The 27,228-nt window shown below is 43.3% G+C and overlaps 1 protein-coding gene across 1 annotated transcript in view; it reads right to left on the reverse strand.

Annotated features, from left to right (window-relative positions):
- Positions 1 to 27,228, reverse strand: part of cdh8 (cadherin 8) — a 469,940-nt gene that overhangs the window by 89,269 nt on the left and 353,443 nt on the right. Inside the window, 3 exon segments of the mRNA XM_034185442.1 lie at positions 6,050 to 6,237; positions 6,372 to 6,539; positions 26,728 to 26,847. Of these exon segments, the coding sequence (XP_034041333.1) occupies positions 6,050 to 6,237; positions 6,372 to 6,539; positions 26,728 to 26,847 (476 nt within the window).

Below are 27,228 nucleotides of genomic sequence, written 5' to 3' on the forward strand. Positions count from 1 at the left end.
ATTTGCTAAAGGGATCAGAGGGCTTATTTATATGAATGTTAAAGTCACCAATAATCAAAATGTTATCTGCACTAGTTGACAAACTAGAGATGAACACACCAAAATCATCTAAGAAGTCAGAATATGGGCCAGGGGGCCTATAAACAGTAACAAAATAACATAGCTGAGCTCCAGTTTTATGACCCTGACAGTACTTAGCATCATGGGCATAATGGAGAGTCAGATGCTCAAAGGAATTATATTTGTGACCCCCAACAGCTAATAAAGAAAACCTAGATTTGTAAATAAAAGCCACACCCCCACCTTGCTTCACACCACGAGACACGTGACTAAATGTGTACCCTGGTGGACAGGCCTCATTCAGAGGAAGGAGAGTTGTGGGTTTGAGCCAGGTTTCACACAAGCCAATCATATCTAAATGATGATCCATGATTAAATCATTAATCAACAATGATTTCGAGGACAGTGATCTGATGTTCAGGAGACCCAGGGTAAGGACCTCAGTCGGGATGACAGTCTCACTGTTCGGAACCTGGCGAAGCAAGCCCAGGTTCCGAGAGCGCCACTGGCGCACATCAATCCGGCGAAGATGTGAACAGCCGGGCCGACAGTCCTCAGAGCCAACCAGCAGCACCACACAGGCTCTAACCGGATCCACAAGGCGCCAGGGCAGCACAGATCTGGCCAGAATTCTGTGCACAGCTCTTCCGGAAGCCAAACAGCAGGCCAAACAGAGCTTCAGCTTCACCAGACGTCCACTTCGTCTCCAGCGGCGATGACTGCGCTTTCGGCTGAAAGGCAGCGCAGGAGCATGGCACTGAAAAGCCGGCACCTCCGATAAAAAAGGGGGTGGAAAGTTCTGTCCACCCACCGATAGCTACACCGCACCACGAACCGGGGGCTGGAGAGACTGCAGAGTTTGGCGATCATACACCCGCAATGCCTCTGACTCAAAAACAGCATAAATTAAAAACAATAAAATAACAAACAGACTGGAGAGCAGCAGACGAGTAGCCAGACACAACGGCGCCATCTTGGCACTCCCTCACTCCAAACCAATTACCAATTATATTACTTTAAATAACCATGATGGGATAATGAGACATACAGTGCCAAAAGTATTGGAACACTTATTTCACACAATAAAATAAATAAATAAATAAAAGCAAATCTCTACAACTTGGTGAAAAATAATTAAAAATATTAAAGCCAAGATGATGGGTTGCATAAGTAATGGAACGTTTTGGTATAATATCTATAAATAATGAGTTTTATTGTGAGTTTTCTTCAACCAAGTCAGGGGATGGATACATGAACATGTAAAATTGGTGTAACCCACATACAAATTGTGATAAATGCCAAAATATAATCATTACTGTTTTTGGTGTGACCTTGAATGCATCGTTTTACGTGACGTCATTACACGCTCAAGCACGCACAGCGGTTCAGCCAACTGTGGCATGTGTAGTGTAATTTCAGCCTGCAGCAAGGACCAGCAGTGACCACTAGGATTCTATGAATCAGATCAGAATCAGAATAGCCTTTATTTGCCAAGTATTTACAAGAATACAAGGAATGTGACTCTGGATTGAATTTGTTGTATTCTTGTAGATACTTGGCAGTACTTGATGAGCAACAACGCTTTGTAAATCACATTCAAACAGAAGGCCTATGTAACCCACATCAAAATTGTGACAAATGCCGAAATATAATAATTTCTTTTTTGCGTGAACTTGAATGCATCTTTATATGATGTCATTACACACTCACGTACACACAGCGGTTCAGCCAATCGCAGTGCGTGTAGTGTAATTTAAGCCTTACACATCTTCCCCTGTTTTACATTTATTTAATGGGATATTGTGAATGTGTAAACTGAATAGAAATGTGAATTTATGAAGAAACTAGTTAGTATTTATTTGTTTGGACACTTAATTGATATTCAGTCCCACTCTTTATACAGGCCAGGTGCCTTGGGTAAGGGTATGATGACGAGCCAGGCTGAACCAACAACGTTAACAACATCTTCAAATCATCAGTCCATTGTGTGGTAGGAGAACAGCCGACTCTCCCCTCTCATTTGCGACGGTTTCATCTGCACATAAAATTTGCTGCACTTATGAACTATTTGCAAACTTTGCATGCACAAACTCAGTGACCATGGACTTTTAAATTGCACTTTACTGCTGAAGTGGCAGATTTTGAGAAAACCTGATTGTGATTTTGCTGTTGTCATTTTTTTTTGGACTGTTGTGTTTTGGAAGAAATATTACTGTGAACTACAAATAATTATCAGAACAAGTGCACTTGATTACTTAACAACTTGGTTGCATAAACAGTGGTTGAATCTGTGTAAAACCCTGGGTAACATTTTCTATATCTTTTTCCTGAAACTTCCCAATGTCTTTGAGATACTTGTTTTCTGCAGAATAGTATATACTGTAAAATTCACCTTTTGCAAAATAATAAGCCACAATAATAATAAGCCAACAGCCACATAGAAAGAAATACTGTTGTCCTCGCTTCATTATACTGCAACACACCTCCTAGAGATGAATGGTACATCTTCTGATCTGGCCCATTATCATTACACCAAATTAATAAAACTTTCTTTCTCTGGCAGTATTATTCATACTTGATACATAAGAGAAAATGGTGAGTCTATTGCTCTGTGTTTAGTTAGCACCTAACCAAACACAGAGCAATAGACTCAGAAATTCCAAAAGCACGATCCCTCACACAGCGAGTACCCGATGCCCCAAATGGCGAACGTTTCCGATTTCCAAAAAGGTATGTAACTTTGTAAAATCATACAGATTTACCAATTAAAATAGAGTTATAAAGTACGAGGGTATACCTGCAACAGCAGTGCGTTAGCCTCCTCTCCCCGCGTCTGCCGAGGGGGAGATGTGGAAGGCTTAAATTACACTACACGCGCCACGATTGCCTGAACTGCTGTGCGTACGTAAGCGCGTAATGACGTCACATAAAAAGATGCATTCAAGTTTGCGCAAAAAATAGAAATGATTATATGTAGGCATTTATCACAATATTTATGTGGGTTACATAGGCCTCCTGTTTGAATGGGATTTACAAAGCATTGTTGCTGATCAAGTACTGCCAAGTATCTACAAGAATATTCACATTCCTTGTATTCTTGTAAATACTTGGCAAATAAAGGCTATTCTGATTCTGATTCTGATCTGATTCACAGTATCCTAGTGGTCAATGCTGGTTGCTGTTGTAAGATCACTGTTGCTTTTTGATATTGTCATATCATTTAATGGAGAGAATAAAGGTGCTATCTTCCACCCAGAGCATACAGCGTAATGCAGGCATTTTTGGATATTTCCATCTGCCCCTGTTGTGGTTTTTATGCTCAGGGCTCCCTTTGTCTTCATACTTTTATGTGCTTATGGGGGCATTGGTCAGAAATGAGGTATCATCAGGGACAGTGCAGGTGTGGTACAGTGTATTTCTGGTATCTGCAGAGTGCAGCATTCAAATACACCTTACGTAAGTTTGTTGATGATGGATGCATGTACAACCTCAGTTCCAATGAAGTTGGGATGTTGTGTAAAATGTAAATAAAAACAGAATACAATGATTTGCAAATTCTCTTCAGCCTATATTCAGTTGAATACACCATAAAGACAAGTCTTATGCAAATATTTGCTCATTTTGAAATGGATGCCTGCAACACATTTCAAAAAAGTTGGGACAGGTGCAACATTGCTCAAAGAATACCTGTTTGGAACATTCCACAGGTGAACAGGTTAATTGGAAACAGGTAAGTGTCATGATTGGGTATAAAAGGAGCATCCCCAAAAGGCTCGGCCATTCACAAGCAAGATGGGGCAAGGAACATTGGAACAACTCTATGAAAAAAATAGTCCAACAGGTTAAGAACAATGTTTCTCAATGTTCAATTGCAAGGAATTTAGGGATTCCATCATTACAGTCCATAATAAAATCAGAAGATTCAAAGAATCTGGAGAACCTTCTACACTTAAGCGGCAAGGCTGAAAACCAACAATGACTGCTAGTGACCTTCAATCCCTCAGGCGGCACTGCATTAAAAACCGCCGTCACTGTGTAAAGGATTTTACCGCGTGGGCTCAGGAACACTTCAGAAAACCATTGTCAGCTAACACAGTTCGTCGCTACATCTACACGTGCAAGTTAAAACTCTACCATGCAAAGTGAAAGCCATACATCAACAACATCCAGAAAAGCCGCCACCTTCTCTGGGCCCGAGCTCATTTGAAATGGACAGATGCAAAGTGGAAAAGTGTGCTGTGGTCTGATTTCACATTTCAAATTGTTTTCAGAAATCATGGACATTGTGTCTTCCGGACAAAAGAGGAAAAAACACCATCCAGATGTTACCAGTGCAAATTTCAAAAGCCAGCATCTGTGATGGTATGGGGGTGTGTTAGTGCCCATGGCATGGGCAACTTACATATCTGTGATGACACCATCAATACTGAAAGGTACATCCAGGTTTTGGAGCAACACATGCTACCATTGAAGCAACGTCTTTTTCAGGGACGTCCCTGCTTATTCCAGCAAGACAATGCCAAGCCACATTCTGCACATGTTACAACAGCGTGGCTTCATAGTAAAAGAGTGCGGGTAATAGACTGGCCTGCCTGCAGTCCAGACCTGTTGCCCAAAATATGACAACAGAGACCCCGGACTGTTGAACAACTTAAGTTGTACATCAAGCAAAAATGGGAAAGAATTCCACCTCCAAAGCTTCAGCAATTAGTGTCCTTAGTTCCCAAATGCTTATTGAGTGTTGTTAGAAGGAAAGGTGATGTAACACAGTGGTAAACATACCACTGTCCCAGCTTTTTTGAAATGTGTTGCAGGCATCCATTTCAATATGAGCAAATATTTGCACAAAAACAAAAAAGTTTAGCAGTTTGAACATTAAATATCTTGTCTTCAATTGAATATAGGTTGAAGAGGATTTGCAAATCATTGTATTCTCTTTTCACATTTTACACAATGTCCCAACTTCATTGGAATTGGGGTTGTGTGAAAAAGATGTATTTACACACAAACGAAATGGAGTTTGCAGCTAGCTACCAGCCTGTGATGTCTCCATGCTAACATACGCTAAATGTCTTGTAAATCACTTCAAAGGTGTTACTATGTTCCAAAAATGGCATTTTCCATTTTAGAAGGGTTTATTTCTCGATAGCTTTTACAGAATGTATGAGAAACATGTTACATAAACACATCAATGAAACATTTTTAGAGAGACCTGTCACTGACATCACTGTGCCACTCTCAACTGATCGGCTGTCACCTCTGTCACTCAAAACAAAAAATGGAACAGATTGAAACAGAATGTGACTTTTTAACCTTTTTAAAATAGGTCAAGGTTAGCCATCTTAGAACTTGTCCATGGTCTGTGTCCCAAGAATGTTCTCTGTGAATTTGAAGACTCTGGCAGTAATAGGACTGGATTTATGCTGAACAGAGACTGACTGACGCAACATCTTCACAATACCCAGTGGCCATATTTGATGGCCTTGGGTAAAAACTGGTATGTAGTTTGAAGTTCACACTTTCAACACACATTCAAATGGAAACTCAGAGTATGGGGGATTTGATGGGAGGACTGCTTAATTCGGTAATGCGACTTTGACACATTTCTGCGTCAAACGTGAAAACGATCTTTATTTTGCATTATATTTTAACTTATGAAAAGTCACTTCTAATGGGACTTTGACTTTGAAAATATTTTCCAAGGTAAAATTTAATGAACTGGAAACTAGTGTTGGTGGAGGTTTGCGCTCTAGGAGTGTGGTGCTCTAGTTTGTGTATTATTTTGACATAGTGAGTAATACTATGTATTGTACAGGTTTGTTGTACAGCAACCTACAGATTCAGCTAATTTCCTTTTTGGCTGAAATAATGGAAATTTATTTTATAAGCTTTCCATTTGTCTCTGCTTTTGTGTTCACAGTTATGTAAAGTTATGACAGAATTAAAGTTATTCAAAGCTAAAGATTGACTGCAGTTTTCCACATCTTACCTTCTTCAGTTGGAGGATCCCTTCTTGGGTTTGTGTGTCTGTAGCAATCTCAAACACACCTTGTTCATCTCCCTCAATGATGCTGTATGTTGATTTGGAATTTTCACCGATGTCCCTATCATTTGCCTTCACCTTGCCACCCTGTTGTCCTATTTCAAGATCCTCTGGGATTACAAACTCATATAAGCCTGAAAGGAAAACAAAGGTTAATGTGGATTATTGAACATTACAAAAAGAAGAGGATTGAAATTAGAATGGAAAAAATGTCATATTGTCCTTGTAGAAATGTGTTTCTTGTCAATAAGTCAAAAAGTGGTCTTACTTTTCGAGAATTTCGGTGGGTTATCGTTGATGTCTGTTAGTGTAACAGTAACAGTTGTTGTGCCGGACAAACCACCCATATGACCACCCATGTCCTTAGCCTGGATCACCACCAGGTACTCTTCTCTCATCTCTCGGTCCATCCCATGGAGTGCAATTTTTATGGTTGCTGGAAGAAGAAGAAATGGCTCATATGTCAGATTATAAATATTAGATAAAAAGTGCTCAGAAAACACAGCAATGTCCATTTTGTCTCGAGGATATCAGTCATGTAGACCAAATGTTACTTCGGCTTTTAAGGATTCAAGTTCATTGAGAGTAAAATAGCTCAACTCATTTTTGTGAAAGTAGCCATTTTGCTATATATTTTATCATGTACGGAAAATTTGACTTTTCCATCTGACCTTTATTACTAACCAATCCCAACTAAAATCAAAGCACTTATTCTCATCCATAGGCTGATTTACCTGAGCAAAATGGGTTTTACGCATGCTTGAGATGGCTTGCTAATATCCCTACAAATTTCCTGAGTATAATTCACACCAGAGTATACATTACTGTTGTGTGGGCCGCTGAAGAGGAGGTACTGCTGGCCCACCACCACCAGAGGGCGCCCTGCTTGGAGTGCGGGCTCCAAGCACGAGAGGGCGCTAGACCCAGAAGAAGTGACAGCTGTCACTCATCCTCTGCACCAGCTGTCACTCGTTCATCATCACCACCATAAAAGCCGGACTGCAACTCCACCTCCCCGCCGAGAAATCGACTACCATTACCAAGGTAATTTCTCTGTGAACTTAAGACTGTATATCTGTCTAAACTCTTCTTTGCAGCCATTTTCCTGTCGGTGAGACTCGTCTGTGGAGGTGGCGTTTGAGGTGTTCAGCGACGGCTTCGCAACACCTCCCACCCAGATAAGTGCTCAAACAGGAGCTGCACGAGTGTGTGCTTGGAGGTGGAGGCACTTCCTCCCTCGTTAACTGTGGATTTACTGAGTGTGCAGACTCACACTCACTCATCATATTTCTGCTTTCTGCCAGCAGTACCAGGGTCGACAGCCGAAGACAGAGGCCACCTGGGGACTCGGGACTTGGCGGCTCCGGTGTTCTTCAGACCGTTGGTGGTGGAAGCCGTGTGGGACGCGGCTTCTCTCTCGTCGGGGGTCTTTTATCTTCGAGCCTGCCCACACGTCACCTGGTGTTAAATTGACTGTGCAGATTACAGTACATTTCGTTGTGTATTATCACAACATTAAATTGTTACCTTTTTGGCTTATTCATTGTCCGTTCATTTGCGCCCCCTGTTGTGGGTCCGTGCTACGACACCTTCCCAACAGGATTTCTCGGCCAATCGTCATGGATTCCGAGGGGCGTCAACCCGAGCTTGAACGGCCAATGGAAGAGCCAGGAGCGCAGGCGTCAGCGGGAGGCGTGTTGAGTGAGCTGCAGCAGATCTTAACCGCCTTCACGGCTCGGTTAGATTTAGTGACCGAGCAGAATGTCCTCCTTAATCGGAGGGTGGAGGCTCTCACCGCCAGGGTGGAAGCGCGCGATCAGGGCGCTGCTGCAGCCACTCCTCTGGCTGGTCCTGGGCCTGTATCAGATGTTCCACTGGTCGTTCAACAAACCCCCCCACCGTCCCCTGAAGCATACATAAGCCCTCCGGAATCGTACGGGGGCTGTGTCGAGACGTGCGCGGACTTCCTCATGCAGTGTTCGCTCGTCTTTTCACAGCGCCCTGTCATGTACGCATCAGACGCTAGCCGGGTGGCTTATGTTATTAATTTGCTTCGAGGAGAGGCACGCGCATGGGCTACGGCGCTTTGGGAGCAGAATTCACGGCTCCTAACGTCTTATACTGGGTTTGTACGGGAGTTCAAACAAGTGTTTGATCATCCCAACAGAGGCGAGACTGCTTCGAACGTGCTGCTGTCGATGAGACAGGGGCGCCGCAGCGCAGCCGAGTATGCAGTCGACTTCCGCATCGCGGCAGCGAGGTCCGGCTGGAATAACGTTGCGCTTCGCGCCGCCTTTGTAAACGGACTGTCCCCGGTCCTTAAGGAGCACCTACTGGCTAAGGAGGAACCGCGGGATTTTGACGGGCTTGTCGATTTAGTTATACGCTTAGACAACCGTTTAAACGAGCATCGTCGGGAGCAGGCCGGGGGGCGTGACTGGGCACGAGCCGTCCCTCCCCCTTCCAGTTCCGATAAGGTGACGCCGTCCCCACGCTTCACTGCCAGAGAGCTCCGTGTGGCTACAGCTCCCCCTGCTGAGGAGGCTATGGACACGAGCAGGGCCAATTAAGATCAAATATCAGACAAAGGAGGCTGGCCCGCGGGGAGTGTTTTGTCTGCGGCTCTTGCGAGCACATGCAGAAGGACTGCCCCAAACGGTCAAACTACAACGCCCATCCTTAGAAACTGGGCTAAGGGTGGGCCATAACACGCACGCGGGAAAACCCCGCAAATCTGCACGAATCCCAGTAACAATCCTTTGTGGGGATTTAACCCTTCACGCCCCAGCACTGGTAGACACGGGGTCTGAAGGGAATCTGCTGGACAGCAGATGGGTAAAGGAAGTAGGGCTCCCTCTGGTGGCTCTGCCGACACCATTGCGGGTGCGAGCACTAGATGGCACCCTGCTTCCATTAATCATGCATCAGACACAACCAGTGACTTTGGTTGTGTCTGGGAATCACAGGGAGGAGATAGTGTTCCATGTAACACCTTCTACCTCCCGAGTGATTTTGGGCTTTCCATGGATGGTGAAGCACAATCCCCGGATAGATTGGCCATCCGGGGTTGTCACGCAGTGGAGCGAAACCTGCCTCCGGGAGTGTTTAGGATCCTCGGTCCCTCCCGGCACTACGGCTAATGAGGAGGTCAAAGTCCCCCCCAATCTATCGGCGGTGCCAAAGGAGTACCATGATCTTGCTGACGTTTTCAGCAAAGATCTGGCGCTCACTCTTCCCCCGCACCGACGTATGATTGTGCCATCGATTTGGTCCCGGGCGCTGAGTACCCGTCCAGTAGGTTGTACAACCTCTCACGTCCGGAACGCGAATCAATGGAGACCTACATCCGGGACTCCTTAGCTGCCGGGCTGATCCGGAACTCCACCTCCCCGATGGGTGCTGGTTTCTTTTTTGTGGGTAAAAAAGACGGCGGACTCCGTCCATGCATTGATTACAGAGGGCTGAACGAGATCACGGTTCGCAACCGATACCCGTTACCTCTGTTGGATTCAGTGTTCACGCCCCTGCATGGAGCCCAAATTTTCACTAAATTGGATCTTAGAAACGCGTACCACCTGGTTCGGATCCGGAAGGGAGACGAATGGAAGACGGCATTCAACACCCCGTTAGGTCATTTTGAGTACCTGGTCATGCCGTTCGGCCTCACTAACGCCCCCGCGACGTTCCAAGCTTTGGTAAATGACGTCTTACGGGACTTCCTGCATCGGTTCGTCTTCGTATATCTGGACGATATACTCATCTTTTCCCCGGACCCTGAGACCCATGTCCAGCATGTACGTCAGGTCCTACAGCGGTTGTTGGAGAACCGGCTGTTTGTGAAGGGCGAGAAGTGCGAGTTCCACCGCACTTCTTTGTCCTTCCTGGGGTTCATCATCTCCTCCAACTCCGTCGCCCCTGATCCGGCTAAGGTTGTGGCGGTGAGAGATTGGCCCCAACCAACAAGCCGCAGGAAACTACAGCAGTTCCTAGGCTTTGCAAATTTCTACAGGAGGTTCATTAAAGGTTACAGTCAGGTATATAGCCCCCTGACTGCCCTGACCTCCACCAAGGTCCCCTTTGCCTGGTCGGATCGGTGCGAAGCCGTGTTCCAGGAGTTGAAACGCCGGTTCTCGACTGCACCACTTCTGGTGCAGCCTGATCCTGATCGCCAGTACATAGTAGAAGTGGACGCCTCTGACTCAGGGATAGGAGCCGTGCTGTCCCAGAGCGTGGAGGCTGATAAGGTTCTCCATCCTTGTGCCTTTTATTCCCGGAGGTTGACCCCCGCTGAACGGAACTATGACGTCGGCAATCGGGAACTTCTTGCGGTGAAGGAGGCTCTTGAAGAGTGGAGACACCTGCTGGAGGGGGCATCGTTGCCCTTCACGGTTTTCACGGACCATCGGAACCTGGAGTACATCCGGACCGCCAAGCGGCTGAACCCCAGGCAAGCCCGCTGGTCTCTGTTCTTCGGGCGCTTTGACTTCCAGATCACGTATCGCCCCGGGACCAAGAACCAAAAACCAGATGCATTGTCCCGGGTGCACGAAGAAGAAGCCAAAGCGGGGCTGTCGAACCCCACCGAGACCATCATCCCCGAGTCCACTGTCGTGGCCACCCTCACCTGGGATGTGGAGAAGACCGTCCGGGAGGCTCTGACAAGGAGCCCGGACCCGGGGACTGGCCCCAAGAACCGACTGTACGTCCCACCAGAGGCAAGAGCTGCCGTATTGGACTTCTGTCACGGGTCCAAGCTGTCCTGTCATCCCGGAGTGCGTAGGACCGTGGCAGTAGTCCAGCAGCGCTTCTGGTGGGCATCCCTGGAAACCGACGTCCGGGACTACGTCCAGGCCTGTACCATCTGCGCCAGGGGCAAGGCAGACCATCGGAGGACGACGGGCCTCCTCCAACCCCTGCCAGTGCCTCATCACCCCTGGTCTCACATCGGCCTGGATTTCATCACGGGCCTCCCGCCGTCCCAGGGCAACACCGTGATTCTCACGATAGTGGACCGGTTCTCCAAGGCGGCCCACTTCGTGGCCCTCCCAAAGCTCCCGACGGCCCAGGAGACGGCAGACCTCCTGGTCCACCACGTCATGCGGCTGCATGGGATACCATCGGACGTTGTATCAGATCGTGGTCCCCAGTTCTCTTCACAGGTGTGGAAGAGTTTCTGCAAGGAGCTGGGGGCCACCGTGAGTCTCTCGTCCGGGTACCACCCCCAGACCAACGGCCAGGCAGAGCGGGCCAACCAGGAGTTGGAGCAGGCCCTTCGGTGTGTCACCTCTGCGCATCCGGTGGCCTGGAGTCACCATCTGGCCTGGATCGAGTATGCCCACAACAGCCAAGTTTCGTCTGCTACCGGCCTCTCCCCTTTTGAGGCATGTTTGGGGTACCAGCCCCCATTGTTCCCACTGGTGGAGGGAGAGGTCGGTGTGCCCTCGGTCCAGGCCCACCTCAGGAGGTGCCGCCGGGTGTGGTGGACCGCCCGCTCTGCCCTATTACAGGCCCGGACGAGGGCTAAGACCCATGCGGACCGCCGACGTTCCCCGGCCCTCACATACCGGCCCGGGCAGGAGGTGTGGCTTTCAACAAAGGACATCCCCCTTTGTGTGGACTCCCCTAAGTTAAAGGACAGGTACATTGGACCGTTTCATATCCTCAAGATCATCAACCCGGCCGCAGTGAAGCTCCGACTCCCGGCTTCACTGCGGATCCACCCTGTATTCCACGTGTCCCGCATCAAGCCATACCGCACCTCGCCCCTCTGTGCACCTGGACCTACGCCGCCTCCTGCCCGGCTCATCGACGGGGAGCCTGCTTGGACGGTCCGCAGGCTCCTGGACGTCCGTCGTAAGGGCCGGGGATTCCAATACCTGGTGGACTGGGAGGGGTATGGACCTGAAGAACGCTCCTGGGTGAAGAGGAGCTTCATCTTGGACCCGGCCCTCCTGGCCGAGTTCTACGCACGACACCCGGACAAGCCTGGTCGGGCGCCAGGAGGCGCCCGTTGAAGGGGGGGTCCTGTTGTGTGGGCCGCTGAAGAGGAGGTACTGCTGGCCCACCACCACCAGAGGGCGCCCTGCTTGGAGTGCGGGCTCCAAGCACGAGAGGGCGCTAGACCCAGAAGAAGTGACAGCTGTCACTCATCCTCTGCACCAGCTGTCACTCGTTCATCATCACCACCATAAAAGCCGGACTGCAACTCCACCTCCCTGCCGAGAAATCGACTACCATTACCAAGGTAACTTCTCTGTGAACTTAAGACTGTATATCTGTCTAAACTCTTCTTTGTAGCCGTTTTCCTGTCGGTGAGACTCGTCTGTGGAGGTGGCATTTGAGGTGTTCAGCGACGGCTTCGCAACACCTCCCACCAGATAAGTGCTCAAACAGGAGCTGCACGAGTGTGTGCTTGGAGGTGGAGGCGCTTCCTCCCTCGTTAACTGTGGATTTACTGAGTGTGCGGACTCACTCGGGACTTGGCGGCTCCGGTGTTCTTCAGACCGTTGGTGGTGGAAGCCGTGTGGGACGCGGCTTCTCTCTCGTCGGGGGTCTTTTAGGGGTCTTTTATCTTCGAGCCTGCCCACACGTCACCTGGTGTTAAATTGACTGTGCAGATTACAGTACGTTTCGTTGTGTATTATCGCAACATTAAATTGTCACCTTTTTGGCTTATTCATTGTCCGTTCATTTGCGCCCCCTGTTGTGGGTCCGTGCTACGACACCTTCCCAACACATTACATCTTTTTTACTGTATTATCAGCTGTTTAATTAGGGATTTTGTGCATTATTCTAGTCTACTTTCATTCATTATTTTATGATTGGAGTTTATTTTGGTTAGTGCTTTGAATTATGAGAAAGTCCTATATAAATGTAACTACAACCCTTGGCAATAATTACGGAATCACCGGCCTCGGAGGATGTTCATTCAGTTGTTTAATTTTCATCCCCAAAACTAACACCTGCATCAAATCAGATCTGCTCGTTAGTCTGCATCTAAAAAGGAGTGATCACACCTTGGAGAGCTGTTGCACCAAGTGGACTGACATGAATCATGGCTCCAACATGAGAGATGTCAATTGAAACAAAGGAGAGGATTATCAAACTCTTTAAAGAGGGTAAATCATCACGCAATGTTGCAAAAGATGTTGGTTGTTCACAGTCAGCTGTGTCTAAACTCTGGACCAAATACCAACAACATGGGAAGGTTGTTAAAGGCAAACATACTGGTAGACCAAGGAAGACATCAAAGCATCAAGACAGAAACTTTAAAGCAATATGTCTCAAAAATCGAAAATGCACAACAAAACAAATGAGGAACGAATGGGAGGAAACTGGAGTCAGCGTCTGTGACCGAACTGTAAGAAACCACCTAAAGGAAATGGAATTTACATACAGAAAAGCTAAACGAAAGCCATCATTAACACCTAAACAGAAAAAAACAAGGTTACAATGGGCTAAGGAAAAGCAATGGACTGTGGATGACTGGATGAAAGTCATATTCAGCGATGAATCTCGAATCTGCATTGGGCAAGGTGATGATGCTGGAACTTTTGTTTGGTGCCGTTCCAATGAGATTTATAAAGATGACTGCCTGAAGAGAACATGTAAATTTCCACAGTCATTGATGATATGGGGCTGCATGTCAGGTAAAGGCACTGGGGAGATGGCTGTCATTACATCATCAATAAATGCACAAGTTTACGTTGATATTTTGGACACTTTTCTTATCCCATCAATTGAAAGGATGTTTGGGGATGATGAAATCATTTTTTAAGATGATAATGCATCTTGCCATAGAGCAAAAACTGTGAAAACATTCCTTGCAAAAAGACACATAGGGTCAATGTCATGGCCTGCAAATAGTCCGGATCTTAATCCAATTGAAAATCTTTGGTGGAAGTTGAAGAAAATGGTCCATGACAAGGCTCCAACCTGCAAAGCTGATCTGGCAACAGCAATCAGAGAAAGTTGGAGCCAGATTGATGAAGAGTACTGTTTGTCACTCATTAAGTCCATGCCTCAGAGACTGCAAGCTGTTATAAAAGCCAGAGGTGGTGCAACAAAATACTAGTGATGTGTTGGAGCGTTCTTTTGTTTTTCATGATTCCATAATTTTTTCCTTAGAATTGAGTGATTCCATATTTTTTCCCTCTGCTTGTTCTAAAAAAGTAACTGTTACTGACTGCCCACAATTTTTTTTTTCCTGATTTCTTATAGTGTTTCTTAAAGCCAGAAAGTTGCCATTTGAAATGACTTTAGTTTTGTGTCATGTCTGTGATCTGCTTTTTTTCTACAAAATTAAACAACTGAATGAACATCCTCCGAGGCCGGTGATTCCATAATTTTTGCCAGGAGTTGTATTATTATTGATCATGAATGTGTGATACCTTTTGGTATATATGTCAAAGGATTTCACAAACAAACAACAACAACAAAACAATTTGTACTCCAGCTAATCCCATCGTTATGTAGAACTGAAGGTGATCACAAGATAATGTGCTTCCAGTGGTAACAACTGTGGAAATTATATTGATGGTGCAGCCACCGACATGAGAAAATTTGCATTGAGCAAAATTAAAGAAACCAGTTTGTTTTTTCCAGTTTGGATTGAACCAGCTTGCACCAGCACTATGTTTGTTTTAAGATGTGCTGTTCCTCGACTGCATTCATTAGTATTCTGATTGAGTGTGAATTATGCTGTCTGTCTTGTATAATCTTGAATATTGTATGCAGAATGGACCTTATTGACTCTGCCACAGCGATGAATATAAAAAGAGCTCAGCACTGGCATATACGGATAATCCACTCAGGAAACAGAGGCCCGCAGGATCATCAAATGAATATAAAACCCCTCATAAAAGCCAGGCTTTGGCATGACACCCTGCCTCGGTCCTAAGCTGCCTCAGACAATGAGTATGTGCGACGATATGATGAAAAACACAGAAAGGGTTAGAATGTCCTGTGGTAGTATTTTCTGTCCTTTGGACAGATTTTCCCGGGAGATGTAACATAAATTTGAAGCCATGTTTTTTGTTTGTTTGTTTTTTTGGACTGTCCACCTTTACATAGATTTGGGGGTGATTGAGAAGCTTCTGGTTCTCCATCTTTTGCATTCTGAGAAAACAAAATTTCTCAACACTGCACCCACTGAGTCAAAATTTCACACATTCTTGAGAAATGTTGGCTTCTCAAAATGTAAAAGATGACAAACCACGCCCTCCATTTTATGGGTCAGGCTCAAAACCTCTCAATCGCCCTTCATATATCACATATCTCATCCATAATTTCATTATTAACAGTTTGGAAATTTCTTCCAACATAAATAATGGAAGCAACTGCAAAATTATGTTTATTGTGCAGTTTAATCCATATGGATAGGTATCAGAAGAACTTTTGAAAAGTCACGTAAGATCAGCTCTGGAAGCAACACTCTGGATTCACCTTGGGCCATGGATGTCAACCACCCAGGGTGACAATTGGTAAATCTTAAAGTCAAGTCACATTATCTCTATTGCCCCAAGGTGGTTTATTTGGGTACTGGTCCACCTCATACATTCAAGTCAAGGTCCTGATGTTGTGTGGGCCGCTGAAGAGGAGGTACTGCTGGCCCACCACCACCAGATGGCGCCCTGCTTGAAGTGCGGTCTTCAAGCACGAGAGGGCGTCATAGCAACCGGGAGTGACAGCTGTCACTCATCATCAGCACCAGCTGTCACTCATCACACATCACCATCACAATAAAGGCCGGACTGCCACTCCACCTCCCCGCCGAGAAATCAGTTACCAGAAGAGGTAATTTATCTGCTGAACTTAACACTGACTTATAGTCTGAGCTTCTTTGCAGCCATTTTCCTGTGGTGTTGCCTTATCTGTGGGATTGGCGTTTGGTGTGATCAGCGACGGCTTCGCTTCACACTCCAACCAGATAAGTGGTTAGACAGGAGCTGCACAAGTGTGTGATTGGAGGTGGAGGTGCTCCCTCCCAAAGGAACACAGACTGTGGAATTACTGAGTGTGCGAACTCACACTCATCTATACTGTTTCTGTTCTCTGCCAGCAGTACCAGGTCTGACAGCTGGAGACGGTGGCCACCTGTGGATCCAGGACTTGGCGGCTCCGGTGTTCTTCAGGTCTGTTGGCGGTGAAGGCCGTGTGGGATCCGGCTTGGTTCTGGACGGACGTCTCCTATCCTCAAGCCTACCCACACGTCACTCAACATATAATTGTCTGTACTACCAAAACTGTATTTGTCTGTATTCCGTTGTGCACTTCACAACATTAAATTGTTACTGTTTGGCTTATCCATTGCCCGTTCATTTTACGCCCCCTGTTGTGGGTCCGTGTTCCTACACTTTCACAACACCTGAAGCCCATCAAGCTGGCATTAATCCCCAAAAAAAGTAGTGTGAATTGGATAAAAGTCCACGACTCTCCTTAGACAGAACGCTAGTATATCGCACCTTAATTCTTCAGCCAATACTGCAGATGGACTGTGTCATCCAAAGACACAAACAAGTTGCTAGAGGGAATTTAACTCCCATCTTTCGGGTGGCAATCATTTCATTTAACACTAAGGTACCTGGTCTGCAAAGTCTGTAAGGATGGAACTTGCCTCCCAGGTTGAAAAAAGCTTGTTTGCAATACCAGAAGAACAGCATCCGAGTGACTGGATGAGTTAAGCTCCAGGTCCATGGCTCCTTGGAGTTTTTCTGCTGTTTTGCTGCTTTTCTGATCTCACTAACATTTGTTGATTCCCAACTGACTGGAAGATCAGGCACCAGAACACTGGCACTGAAGATGTCTAACATCCCTGCCGAAGGATCAGCCTTATACAGCTTCACCAAGTAGGATGAGAATGTACAGCAGACAGAAGAGACATCTGTATTTGCATATTATGCCAAAAACACATCCATGACTAATTTTACACTCAGAATTATGTGGTGTGAAAAAAGAAAAAAGAGGAGGACACTCCAGCAATGGGAAGTCATCTTGATAAGCCTTATGCCAAAAAAATGAACTAATCTCACAGTGCTGAAACTCTAGTTTCCAAATTCTGGTCCTTGTGACCCAAAGTAGTGAACAATTCCATTTCTACCTGCTCTAACTCCACACTGATCATTGGCTGAACACGCCTGACTGAGCTGATCTGGTATGAGTAGATCAGGGATAAATGGAAAACCAGGAATACTCCTGCAAACCAGGACTCTACAGGAATTTTTTTCTGTAGAGTCCTAGAAACACCAGCATAGATTATGAGTAAAAGGCAGAGGTGGGACAAAGTCAGTGTCAAGTCACTCTCAAGTCATGAATCTGCAAGTCCCAAGTCAAGTCTGAAGTCAACTTGCAAACAACTGGTGGTCATTATGACTTTAGACTTGAATTGGGACTGTACTTGAGACTTGCCGGTTCATGACTTGAGAGTGACTTGCTGGTGACTTCATCCCACCTCTGGTAAAAAGGTATGTATTCTCAAGGAATTTTTAATTTAAAAAAATCCATATATGAATGCTTAAAATGCATTTTAGTAACATAGACATACAGTATACTACTGATTTCCCCTACTAACAAGGCATCACCAATCAGATTTTAGCACACGTTAATGAGGTGATTTTACCTCCCTTGTTGTCACACAAACAAATGACTACATCAATAAAAACAGCGGCACAAGTGTGTCAAACTCACTCATAGACCCGTACCCACATGCGTCAGTCATCCTGCTAGAAGCAACTCTCATCTGTGTTGATCATCATTAATTATTCAAATTAATTTCCAATCACCGAAAAGGGAGGATCGACAAACACTCATTTCCATAGATATTTGATTCAACTTTTTTTTCCCCACCGACCATTAACCAAGTGATGAATTGGGGCATGATGTTTATTTATTTATTGAAGTCTTTCCATTTCCAACGTGGTGTTGTAAGTGTCAATGCATTCTAATGGTTGTTTTCCCTGTTACCTTTTATTTTTCATTAACATTCATTAAAACATCTGGCTCACTTGAATGAGCCATCTGCATGAGCTCTATAGCTGCACAAAGCCTGAATGCTAATCCTTAAACTGTCCATTCAGTGCCTTCGCTATCATCACGTTCCAGTTGCAGATGGTTCGAGATTGTAATGCCTATGGCACTGAGGACAAGCACGATTTCTGTGTTCAACAGAGTGTTCATCCTAATTATGTGCATAAATTTGCGAGATTTACTTTCTTTGAGCTTGTTTATTGTGTTCTATTTTCCAAATTGTGAGCAGTTGATTTCCATCTCATTTCTTATTAATGTAATTTCACAATTATTTAATCATACTGCTTACAGACACATGTTAAAAAGTGAGATGAAAACACAATCAAAGATGCAGTCTGGAATTTGAAATTTTATGCATGATGACAGATTATGCCTTGTGCATTATTAGTTTTGTCAACTCATGTTATAATATTGCTTTTATTATTTTATTTTATTGCATAAGAGATCTGGCCTACTTTATTCAACCAGTCAGTCAGTGGTTAGCACTGTTGCCTCACAATGAGAAGGTCATGGGTTCATTTCCCATCTGTGGCCTTTCTGTGTGGAGTTTGCATATTTTCCCCATGTTTGCGTGGGTTTCCTCCAGGTGCTTCGGTTTCCTCCAACAACCAAAGACATGCGGGTTAGGTGGATTGAAATCTTTAAATTGTCTGTGTGCAAGTGGGTGTGAATGTGTTTGTTTGTCTGTTTGTGGCCCTGTGACAGACTGGCGTCCTATCCTGGGTGTACCTTGCCTCACACTCTGTGACTGCTGGGATAGGCTCCAGCCCCCTGTGACACTTAATTGGACTAAGCGGTTGAAGATGTGTGTGTGTGTGTGTGTGTGTATATCTAAATACATATTACGATATGATTCAGGAACAGTATATTATGGAACAATACGATTCAGCAATATTCCATATGTTGCAGTACAATGCAATCTAATATAATTCTTTGTTTAATCCACACATTCATTTTCTATGATAAGATAAAATAAACCAAAAGTGGCTTTGATTACCATCAGAGACATGTTTCATGAAAAACCACGGACCCTCTTCAGGGTTTTGCTACTGTGCTGCAGCATGTTGGCACTGCCTCTGCTCGCTTTTTGTTCACCACTTGGGGCAGAACCACATACAGCAGCAGAAAGCACAGCATGGAAGAAGCTCAGAAGAATGAGCCAGCTGTTCTCAGCATAGTATATATAGTTAAATTAATTAAATTTTATATAGTAAATTTTATATAATTTTTATAAAGTGTCAAAACACAACAAAGGTGTCTCAAGGCGCTTCACACGAGTAAGGTCTAAGCTTATTATTATTATTATCCATCCATCCATTTTCTATACCCGATTACTCCAGTTCACAGTCATGGGAGGGAGCTGTAGCTTATCCCAGCAGCCATAGGGCGTGAGGCGGGGTACAACCTGGAGAGGATGCCAGTCTATGAATTGTAAGAGGTTGTCATGGTTGACCTGTGTATCAATTTTCATGATGATATGACAAAATTAAAGCTGTCAAAAGGAAGAAGGGGCAATATTTGGCATGGCGCCGCATGGACACCATTACTTGTAACTTCACGGCGATCATTGCCTACGTTCACCAACTTGTTCTGCATGTTTCAGAAGTGGAATGATAAAACCGTCAAAAGGAAGAATGCAATTTCATGGCGAAGGGTCGATATTTGGCATGCCGCCACACGGACACCATTACTCATAGCTTCACGGCGATCATCGCCAATGTTCACCAACTTGTTCTGCATGTTTTAGAAGTGAAATTATTCTTCTTATTATTATTATTATTATTACTATTATTATTATTATTATTATTAATAATAGTAATAATTATAGTAATAATAGTAGTAATTTTGCAAGTTCTCCCACTTAGAAATCATGGAGGGGTCTGAAATTTTCATCTTAGGTGCATGTCCACTGTGAGAGACATAATCTAAAAAAAAAAAAAAAAAAAAAAAAAATCCGGAAATCACAATGTATGATTTTTTAATAATTTATTTGTATGTTACTGCTGCAAATCAGTATTTGATCCCCTACCAACCAGCAAGAATTCTGGCTCACACAGACATGTTAATTTTTCTTTAAGAAGCCCTCTTATTCTGCACTCTTTATCTGTATTAATCGCACCTGTTTGAACTTGTTACCTGTATAAAAGACACCTGTTCACACACTCAATCAATCACACTCCAACCTGTCCACCATAGCCAAGACTGAAGAGCTGTCTATACCAGGGACAAAACTGTAGACCTGCACAAGGCTGGGATGGACTACAGGACAACAGGCAAGCAGCTTGGTAGAAGACAACAACTGTTATGATTATTTATTAGAAAGTGGAAGAAACACAAGATGACTGTCAATCTCCCTCGGTCTGGGATTCCATGCAAAATCTCACTTTGTGGGGTAACGATGATTCTGAGAAAGCTCAGAACTACACAGGTGGACCTCGTCAATGATCTGAAGAGAGCTGGGACCACAGTCACAAAGATTACATTAGTAACACATGATGCTGTCATGGTTGAAAATCTTGCAGGGCAGCAAGGTCCCCCTGCTCAAGCCAGCACATGTCCAGGCCCATTTGAAGTTCACAAGTGACCATCTGGATGATCCAGAGGAGGCATGGGAGAAGGTCATGTGGTCAGATGCGATCAGAATAGAGCTTTTTGGAATCAACTCCACTTACCATGTTTAGAGGATGAGAACAACCCCAAGAAAACCATCCTAACCGTGAAGCATGGGGGTGGAAACATCATACTCTGGGGGTGCTCTTCTGCAAAGGGGTCAGGACGACTGCACCGTATTAAAGGGAGGATGGATGGGGTCATGTATTGCGAGATTTTGGCAAACAACCTCCTTCCCTCAGTAAGAGCACTGAAGATGGGTCATGGCTGGGTCTTCCAGCATGACAGTGACCCCAAACTCACAGCCAGGGCAACTAAGGAGGGCTCCATAAGAAGCATTTCAAGGTCCTGGAGTGGCCTGGCCAGTCTCCAGACCTGAACTCAATAGAAAATCTTTGGAGGGAGCTGAAACTCCAAACCTGAAAGATTTGGAGAAGATCTGTATGGAGGAGTGGACCAAAGTCCCTGCTGCAGTGTGTGCAAACCTGGTGAGAAGCTACAGGAAACGGTTGACCTCTGTAATTGCAAACAAAGGCTATTGTACCATATACGAGGTCTGTGAGAAAAGTAACAGACCTTTTTATTTTTTTCAAAAACTATATGGATTTGAATCACATGCGATTACATCAGACAAGCTTGAACCCTCGTGGGCATGCGAGGCATGCTGTCAGTTACGTCATTCACCTGTGGGCAGGCTTTGAGTGAGGAGTGGTCCACCCCTCCCGTCGAAATCCCTTTGTCTGACAACTTGCTGAGAGACTGGCGCTTTGCTTTATCAAAATTTTTTCAGAACCTGTGAGGCACATCGAAGTGGACACCATTCGAGAAATTCAGCTGGTTGGTTTTCGGTGAAAATTTTAATGGCTGATGAGAGATTATGGAGTGTTACTGTTGCTTTAAGGACTTCCCATGGAGCGGGACGACGCGCCTTGCTCAGAGGCTCCGTCGTCAGCCTGTTTCAAGCTGAAAACCTCCAAATTTAAGCCTCTGTTGACCCAGGGCGTCGTGAGAGAACAGAGAACTTTCAGAAGAGGTCGGGATCAGCAGATTATCCGGACATTCCACTGTTAAAGGAGATTTTCTAATGAAAGACGTGTGGACGGATTGGCGCATCAGCAGGCAGCCGGCACAGCGCGCCGCCACTGGAAAAACACCTCTGTTGGAAGCCTTAAGGACAAGTTGGAACATGTCCAGCTGTTAAACAGTTTCTCAGATACTCACTCAACTGAAAGCCATCAAAAGCCGCCTGGTTTTTACAAATGGTTATCAACACGGAGGTGTTTTTCCTGTTTTTCCTCGTATTAACATTGATTTTCACAGGTGTTGAAATACTTATTTGCAGCAGTAACATACACATAAATTATGTCTCTCACAGTGGACATGCACCTAAGATGAAAATTTTCGACCCCTCCATGATTTCTAAGTGGGATAACTTGCAAAATTGCAGGGTGTTCAAATACTTATTTTCCTCACTGTATATATATATATATATATATTATATTATATATATATATATATATATATATATATATATATATATATATATATATATATATATATATATATATATATACGGGTGATTCTTAGACTATGGGCACTTATAATGTCCTTTGATCATATTGTATGAAAAACAGAAAAAAGGGGAAATTTCACACTTTTATAGTTATCTTTACAATGAAAGTGTTTTAAGAACTTTGTTCTAGTAGTCTATGATGACTTTTTCACCTTTTTTCAGCATCATTATATGCAAATATTGCCGTTTTGTGCTTGTCCCACACCCAGACTTTTGATCTTCAATGATAAAATTGAATGGTAAAAAAACGTTTTTTCTAATGTTTTAAAATATCTCTGAATAAAATATCAGCCGTAATTTCCACCACAACACTGTAATGTCCCTTTAAACAGTTTGTATGAAAGATTGTTTGAGTAGTTTCTATGGAGATAAACAGTGACATCAGAGCACATGTATATAGTGCCAAATCACAACAAACAGTTGCCCCAAGGTGCTTTATATTGTAAGGCAATGGTGTGGTGGAAATTCCATTTACAAGGCCAATAGTGCCTGTAGTTAAAGAATCACCCATATATATATATATATATATATATATATATATATATATATATATATATATATATATATATATATATATATATATATATATATATATATATATATAGGGTGTCCCCAAAAAATATACAACATTTAAAACACTCGGTTTGACCCTTAAATGCTACAAACCTAACCACTTATGTTTCTTTTTTACTTGCAGAGACCCTGAAGTTCATGTTGATTCCAAGCAAGACTCAGGAAAATACCAAGATTAACCATACTACAGCGAACAATTATTGAGTTTTGGCACCAGACCAAGAGTGTCAAACAGGTGCAGCGACTTTATGCTAGACTGACAAAATGCAGGGCCAATATTGACATTGGTATGAAAAATTTCAACCTTTCAGCTTTCTATCTAGTCATACATTTATTTCCTAGACATATGCTTTGACCATTTTCTTTGTTGATAAAATGTTGCATATTTTTTGGGACATATATACAGTGAGAACTTGTAAAATCGCAGGGTGTTCAAATACTTATTTTCCTCACTGTATATATATATATATATATATATATATATATATATATAGATGACAACAATTTTTTCAGGATGGTATAATTTATGAGAAATTGGCAAAATTCCACAAAATCATCCTATGTGGCAATGTTAATCGCATCTGCTCCCAAAGTTAATGGTCTCCTCCTCAGTCCGTACATCACCCTTCCATCTTGTTTCATGTAAATTGGTTCTGTCGTTGTTGCATAATCCTACTGAAAGACAAACATCACTGATCATATTTCCTCCTTGGTGGAGGTAGTTAATATGAAGCTTTTTTGGTGGTCCTGACATGCTGCTTGACTGTGCCTGATGCATTGCACTGCTGCAAGGGGTAATGTTGGAGATACCAGCAAGTCTCGCAGGTTTAGTTAAACTCCATCCTCATATGGAGATTATTTAAAAACAACAGATGGTTACCTGCAGTCTTAATCTTTCACAACTTTAAAACTTAAAATCAACATTGTCATCTCCCTCTGCATTTGCATCTCATAATATCATCCCTCACAGCCTTGGTGAAAATGGATGAGGCTACATAATTGCAGTCATATTCATATGCATATTAATTAGCAGGAAGCTGTGGCATCACAACCCGCTGGAAGCTGTACAACCTGCAGCTACAACAGTACAGCGAAGATATCAACTAAAAGTAACCACTCACTATGTCTCGCACATTTGTTTCCCCTTTCTTCACTCTGCATGTCTCTGCTTCATTTAAACCTACAGTAGAGATATGCCAGAAAATACTAAACTCAAGTGTTATTACGTATGAGATTGTGTCAGGATGAAAACAAAACAAAACAAAACTTGATATGAGGAATGGTATAGCAATGATTTATTGATATTTTGACGATTAATTTCTTCTACAGATTCCCTGAATGGGAGGACGTATCTGACTAAAAGTCAGGTTACATAGCTTGTGTTAATATTAAGAATGTACATGTGGAAATCTAATAACCCAGATAGCCACAATGAAACTGCTTTCTTTTTAAGTCAAATAATTTACCCTGTACAGTCACTATATTATCCTATCAAAGTTTTGGTTGGTTTGTTCCATTTAGGAAACACTCTAAGCGATGTTCATTTTACAGAACATAGTATTGATTGTTGTTCCCATGATAACTTGAAAAAAAATAATGCAATGCTAAAATACCCTTGGCTGTATGAGCATTGTGTTCTTTATAATTTGCAGTTGTTTCATTAATTATTAAAATCCTATTGTCTTACATACAATTTGTACATGTTCAATAAAGCCTCGCTATCAATCAATCAATCAATCAATCATAAACAATATTACGTTTTAATGACGTCTGCAGGAGGCTTTGTGTGTGTGTTTACATGACCTTTTCACCAGAGCAGAAGTTGTGCAAACCAAAGAATATTTGTAGACCACTCTCTATGCATTTTCAGGTCCTAATAAGACAAATTTAACCCATAGCAAGTTAGCTTTGAATTAGCAGTTGTTACATTAGCATTACCGGGCATTAGAACACATGCTAACCTCCGCTAAATGTCTTATAAATCACTCCAGAGGTGGTATTAGGTTCCAAAAACAGCATTTTCAGTTTTAGACAGTGGTGGGCACAGCTAACCAAAAAGGTAGCTTCAATAACCGCTAATCAGCTAACTGAAAAGTTAACTTTTATAACACTAAGTCAATAAACCACTAAAAAAAATGAGCAGAAGCTACAGCTAACTGCTAACTTTCAGTATTGTCTCCAGTACAAGCCGGTTTTGCATTTAAGCACTGCCAATACTTCTGATTAGAATCAAAGATGATCACAAACCCAACTAATGAGTCAGCACTTCTGTCTTTGTGCACCCTGCCCACTGCTGTAAGGAATAGTTACTTACATTCACAACACACAGCGGTCCAGACATGTCCAGTCAAGTCCTCAAAAGGAAATCAGGTTTGACCTATGGTTTTCATTTATAAACCAAATTAATCCAGATAGTTTAATGTCAACTTGTCATTTGTACAAAGTGAAAATATAACACATATGTTTTAATTTTAAAATAATGCACTCATTCTGAAGTTTGAACATTTTACAAATAAATGTGTATTTGTAAAATATGTCATTTGTCATTTTCATTTGTAAAAAAAGGCATTTACAAAACAGAAAATTCTGTTTGCTATGCTGTGATTCCACAACAAACGTGTGATATAACCAGGCGCCGGTCAAAACACATAGAACACTGCTATCTATGTTTTACTAAAACATACTTGCTTGAAACCTTGAAGACTCCCCAACTTTACAACCAGTTATTGTAATAGGGACATAAATTTTTGTTGTTGTTTGTTTGTTTAACCTTTCAGGGCAACTTAATAAACAAATAAATAAACAAATGTTTGGTCTACCTAAAATATAAGCAGCTTTACAAAATTACAAACAGAACTGTTAATATCAATTCATAATATAACAGCAAGACCTGGGATCACTTCTCACCCGGTCCTTTCTGTGTGGAGTTTGCATGTTCTCCCCGTGTCTTTGTGGATTTTTTTCTAGGAACTCTGGTTTCTTCCCACAATCAAAAACATGCTTATTTAGAGTCTGTGCCATTCTCTGCCCCTGACCAAAGCAGCATCTCTACATATGGAGTTGGTCTCCGGCTGCCGGTCTGTGGTTGGATTGTGTCTAACTGTCATTAGGATAGTTTAAATGCAGATGACACATTTTGTTGTATGTATGTAACAATGACAATAAAGGCCATTATTATTATTATTATTATTATTATTATTATTATTATTACCACTATTATTATTATTAACTGTTTACCTAAATCCCAAAGCAGTAGAGTGGTAAATCAGCAACAGAGCTGTTTTTTTTTTTCAATTTCCAAACACAGTATCAGAACCCAAAAGACATTCATTCATTCATTTTCTGAACAAGCTTCATCCTGTTAAGGATCATGAGGGTGTAGGGGTAAACCCCAAAAAGGTTGCTACTCTATGATAGGACTGATACACATATAAACAGACAAGACTCAAAAGACATGCTTCAGTGAATATCTCCTAATTTATTAACCAAAGTCAACAACCCAACACTCAGCCAAATGGATGCCATAATATAGATTACCACTGGAGGATGCTCAGTGAGCGAATGTGCCTTCTGGGTAGGTGATGGTCTAGTGGTTAAGGCGTTGGGCTTGAGATCATTAGATTCTCGGTTCAAATCCGAGGATAAGCACTCTGCGTTAATGTGTCTGTCTAGATGTGACCTTGTGAGGGACTGGTGTCCAGTCCAGGGTGCACCAAGCCTCACATCCTGTGAAGGCTGGGATAGGCTCCAGCAATCCCACAACCCTTAATTGGAGTAAGCGACTATAGAAAATGAATGAATGACTGAATGAATGATTAATACACTTAATCACTTTACATCTTACCAGAGTTCGGGTCTACAGAGAAATATGGCTGTCCTTCCAGTATGCTGTAGACCAGCTTAGCGCTGTTGCCATACACGGGGTCATCAGCATCAGTTGCTGTCACCTGTGTCACTGGTGTACCTGTGTGGCAGAAAGAGAGGACTGTTATCCTTCCTATCAATCCTTTTGTGGACTTGTAGGGATCATTTCCTTACAAGTGTGCACAGACCATCTAAGACAGTTCAGCATTATTCATGGTGCTTTATGTAAGGAAATAAGGTTGCCATGAAAGTAGCCTTGTCTGTTTAGTAGCTATAGCTCCCCATGTGTTCCACACCACTCAGATCCATGCCATACTGTGCATAGTTCGTTTGTTGCGTATAAAACAAGACAATATTCACGATTGTGTATTCACACTTTACACATATGTCTCACCTTCTGGAAAGTGTAACCATAGGAAACATTTTTGCATTTTAATGTAACTACTGTTAAGCATTCTTCAAACTCTGATCAGATACCGCT

Source organism: Thalassophryne amazonica, chromosome 2 (assembly GCF_902500255.1).
Source record: "Thalassophryne amazonica chromosome 2, fThaAma1.1, whole genome shotgun sequence".
NCBI classification, from domain to species: Eukaryota; Metazoa; Chordata; class Actinopteri; order Batrachoidiformes; family Batrachoididae; genus Thalassophryne; species Thalassophryne amazonica.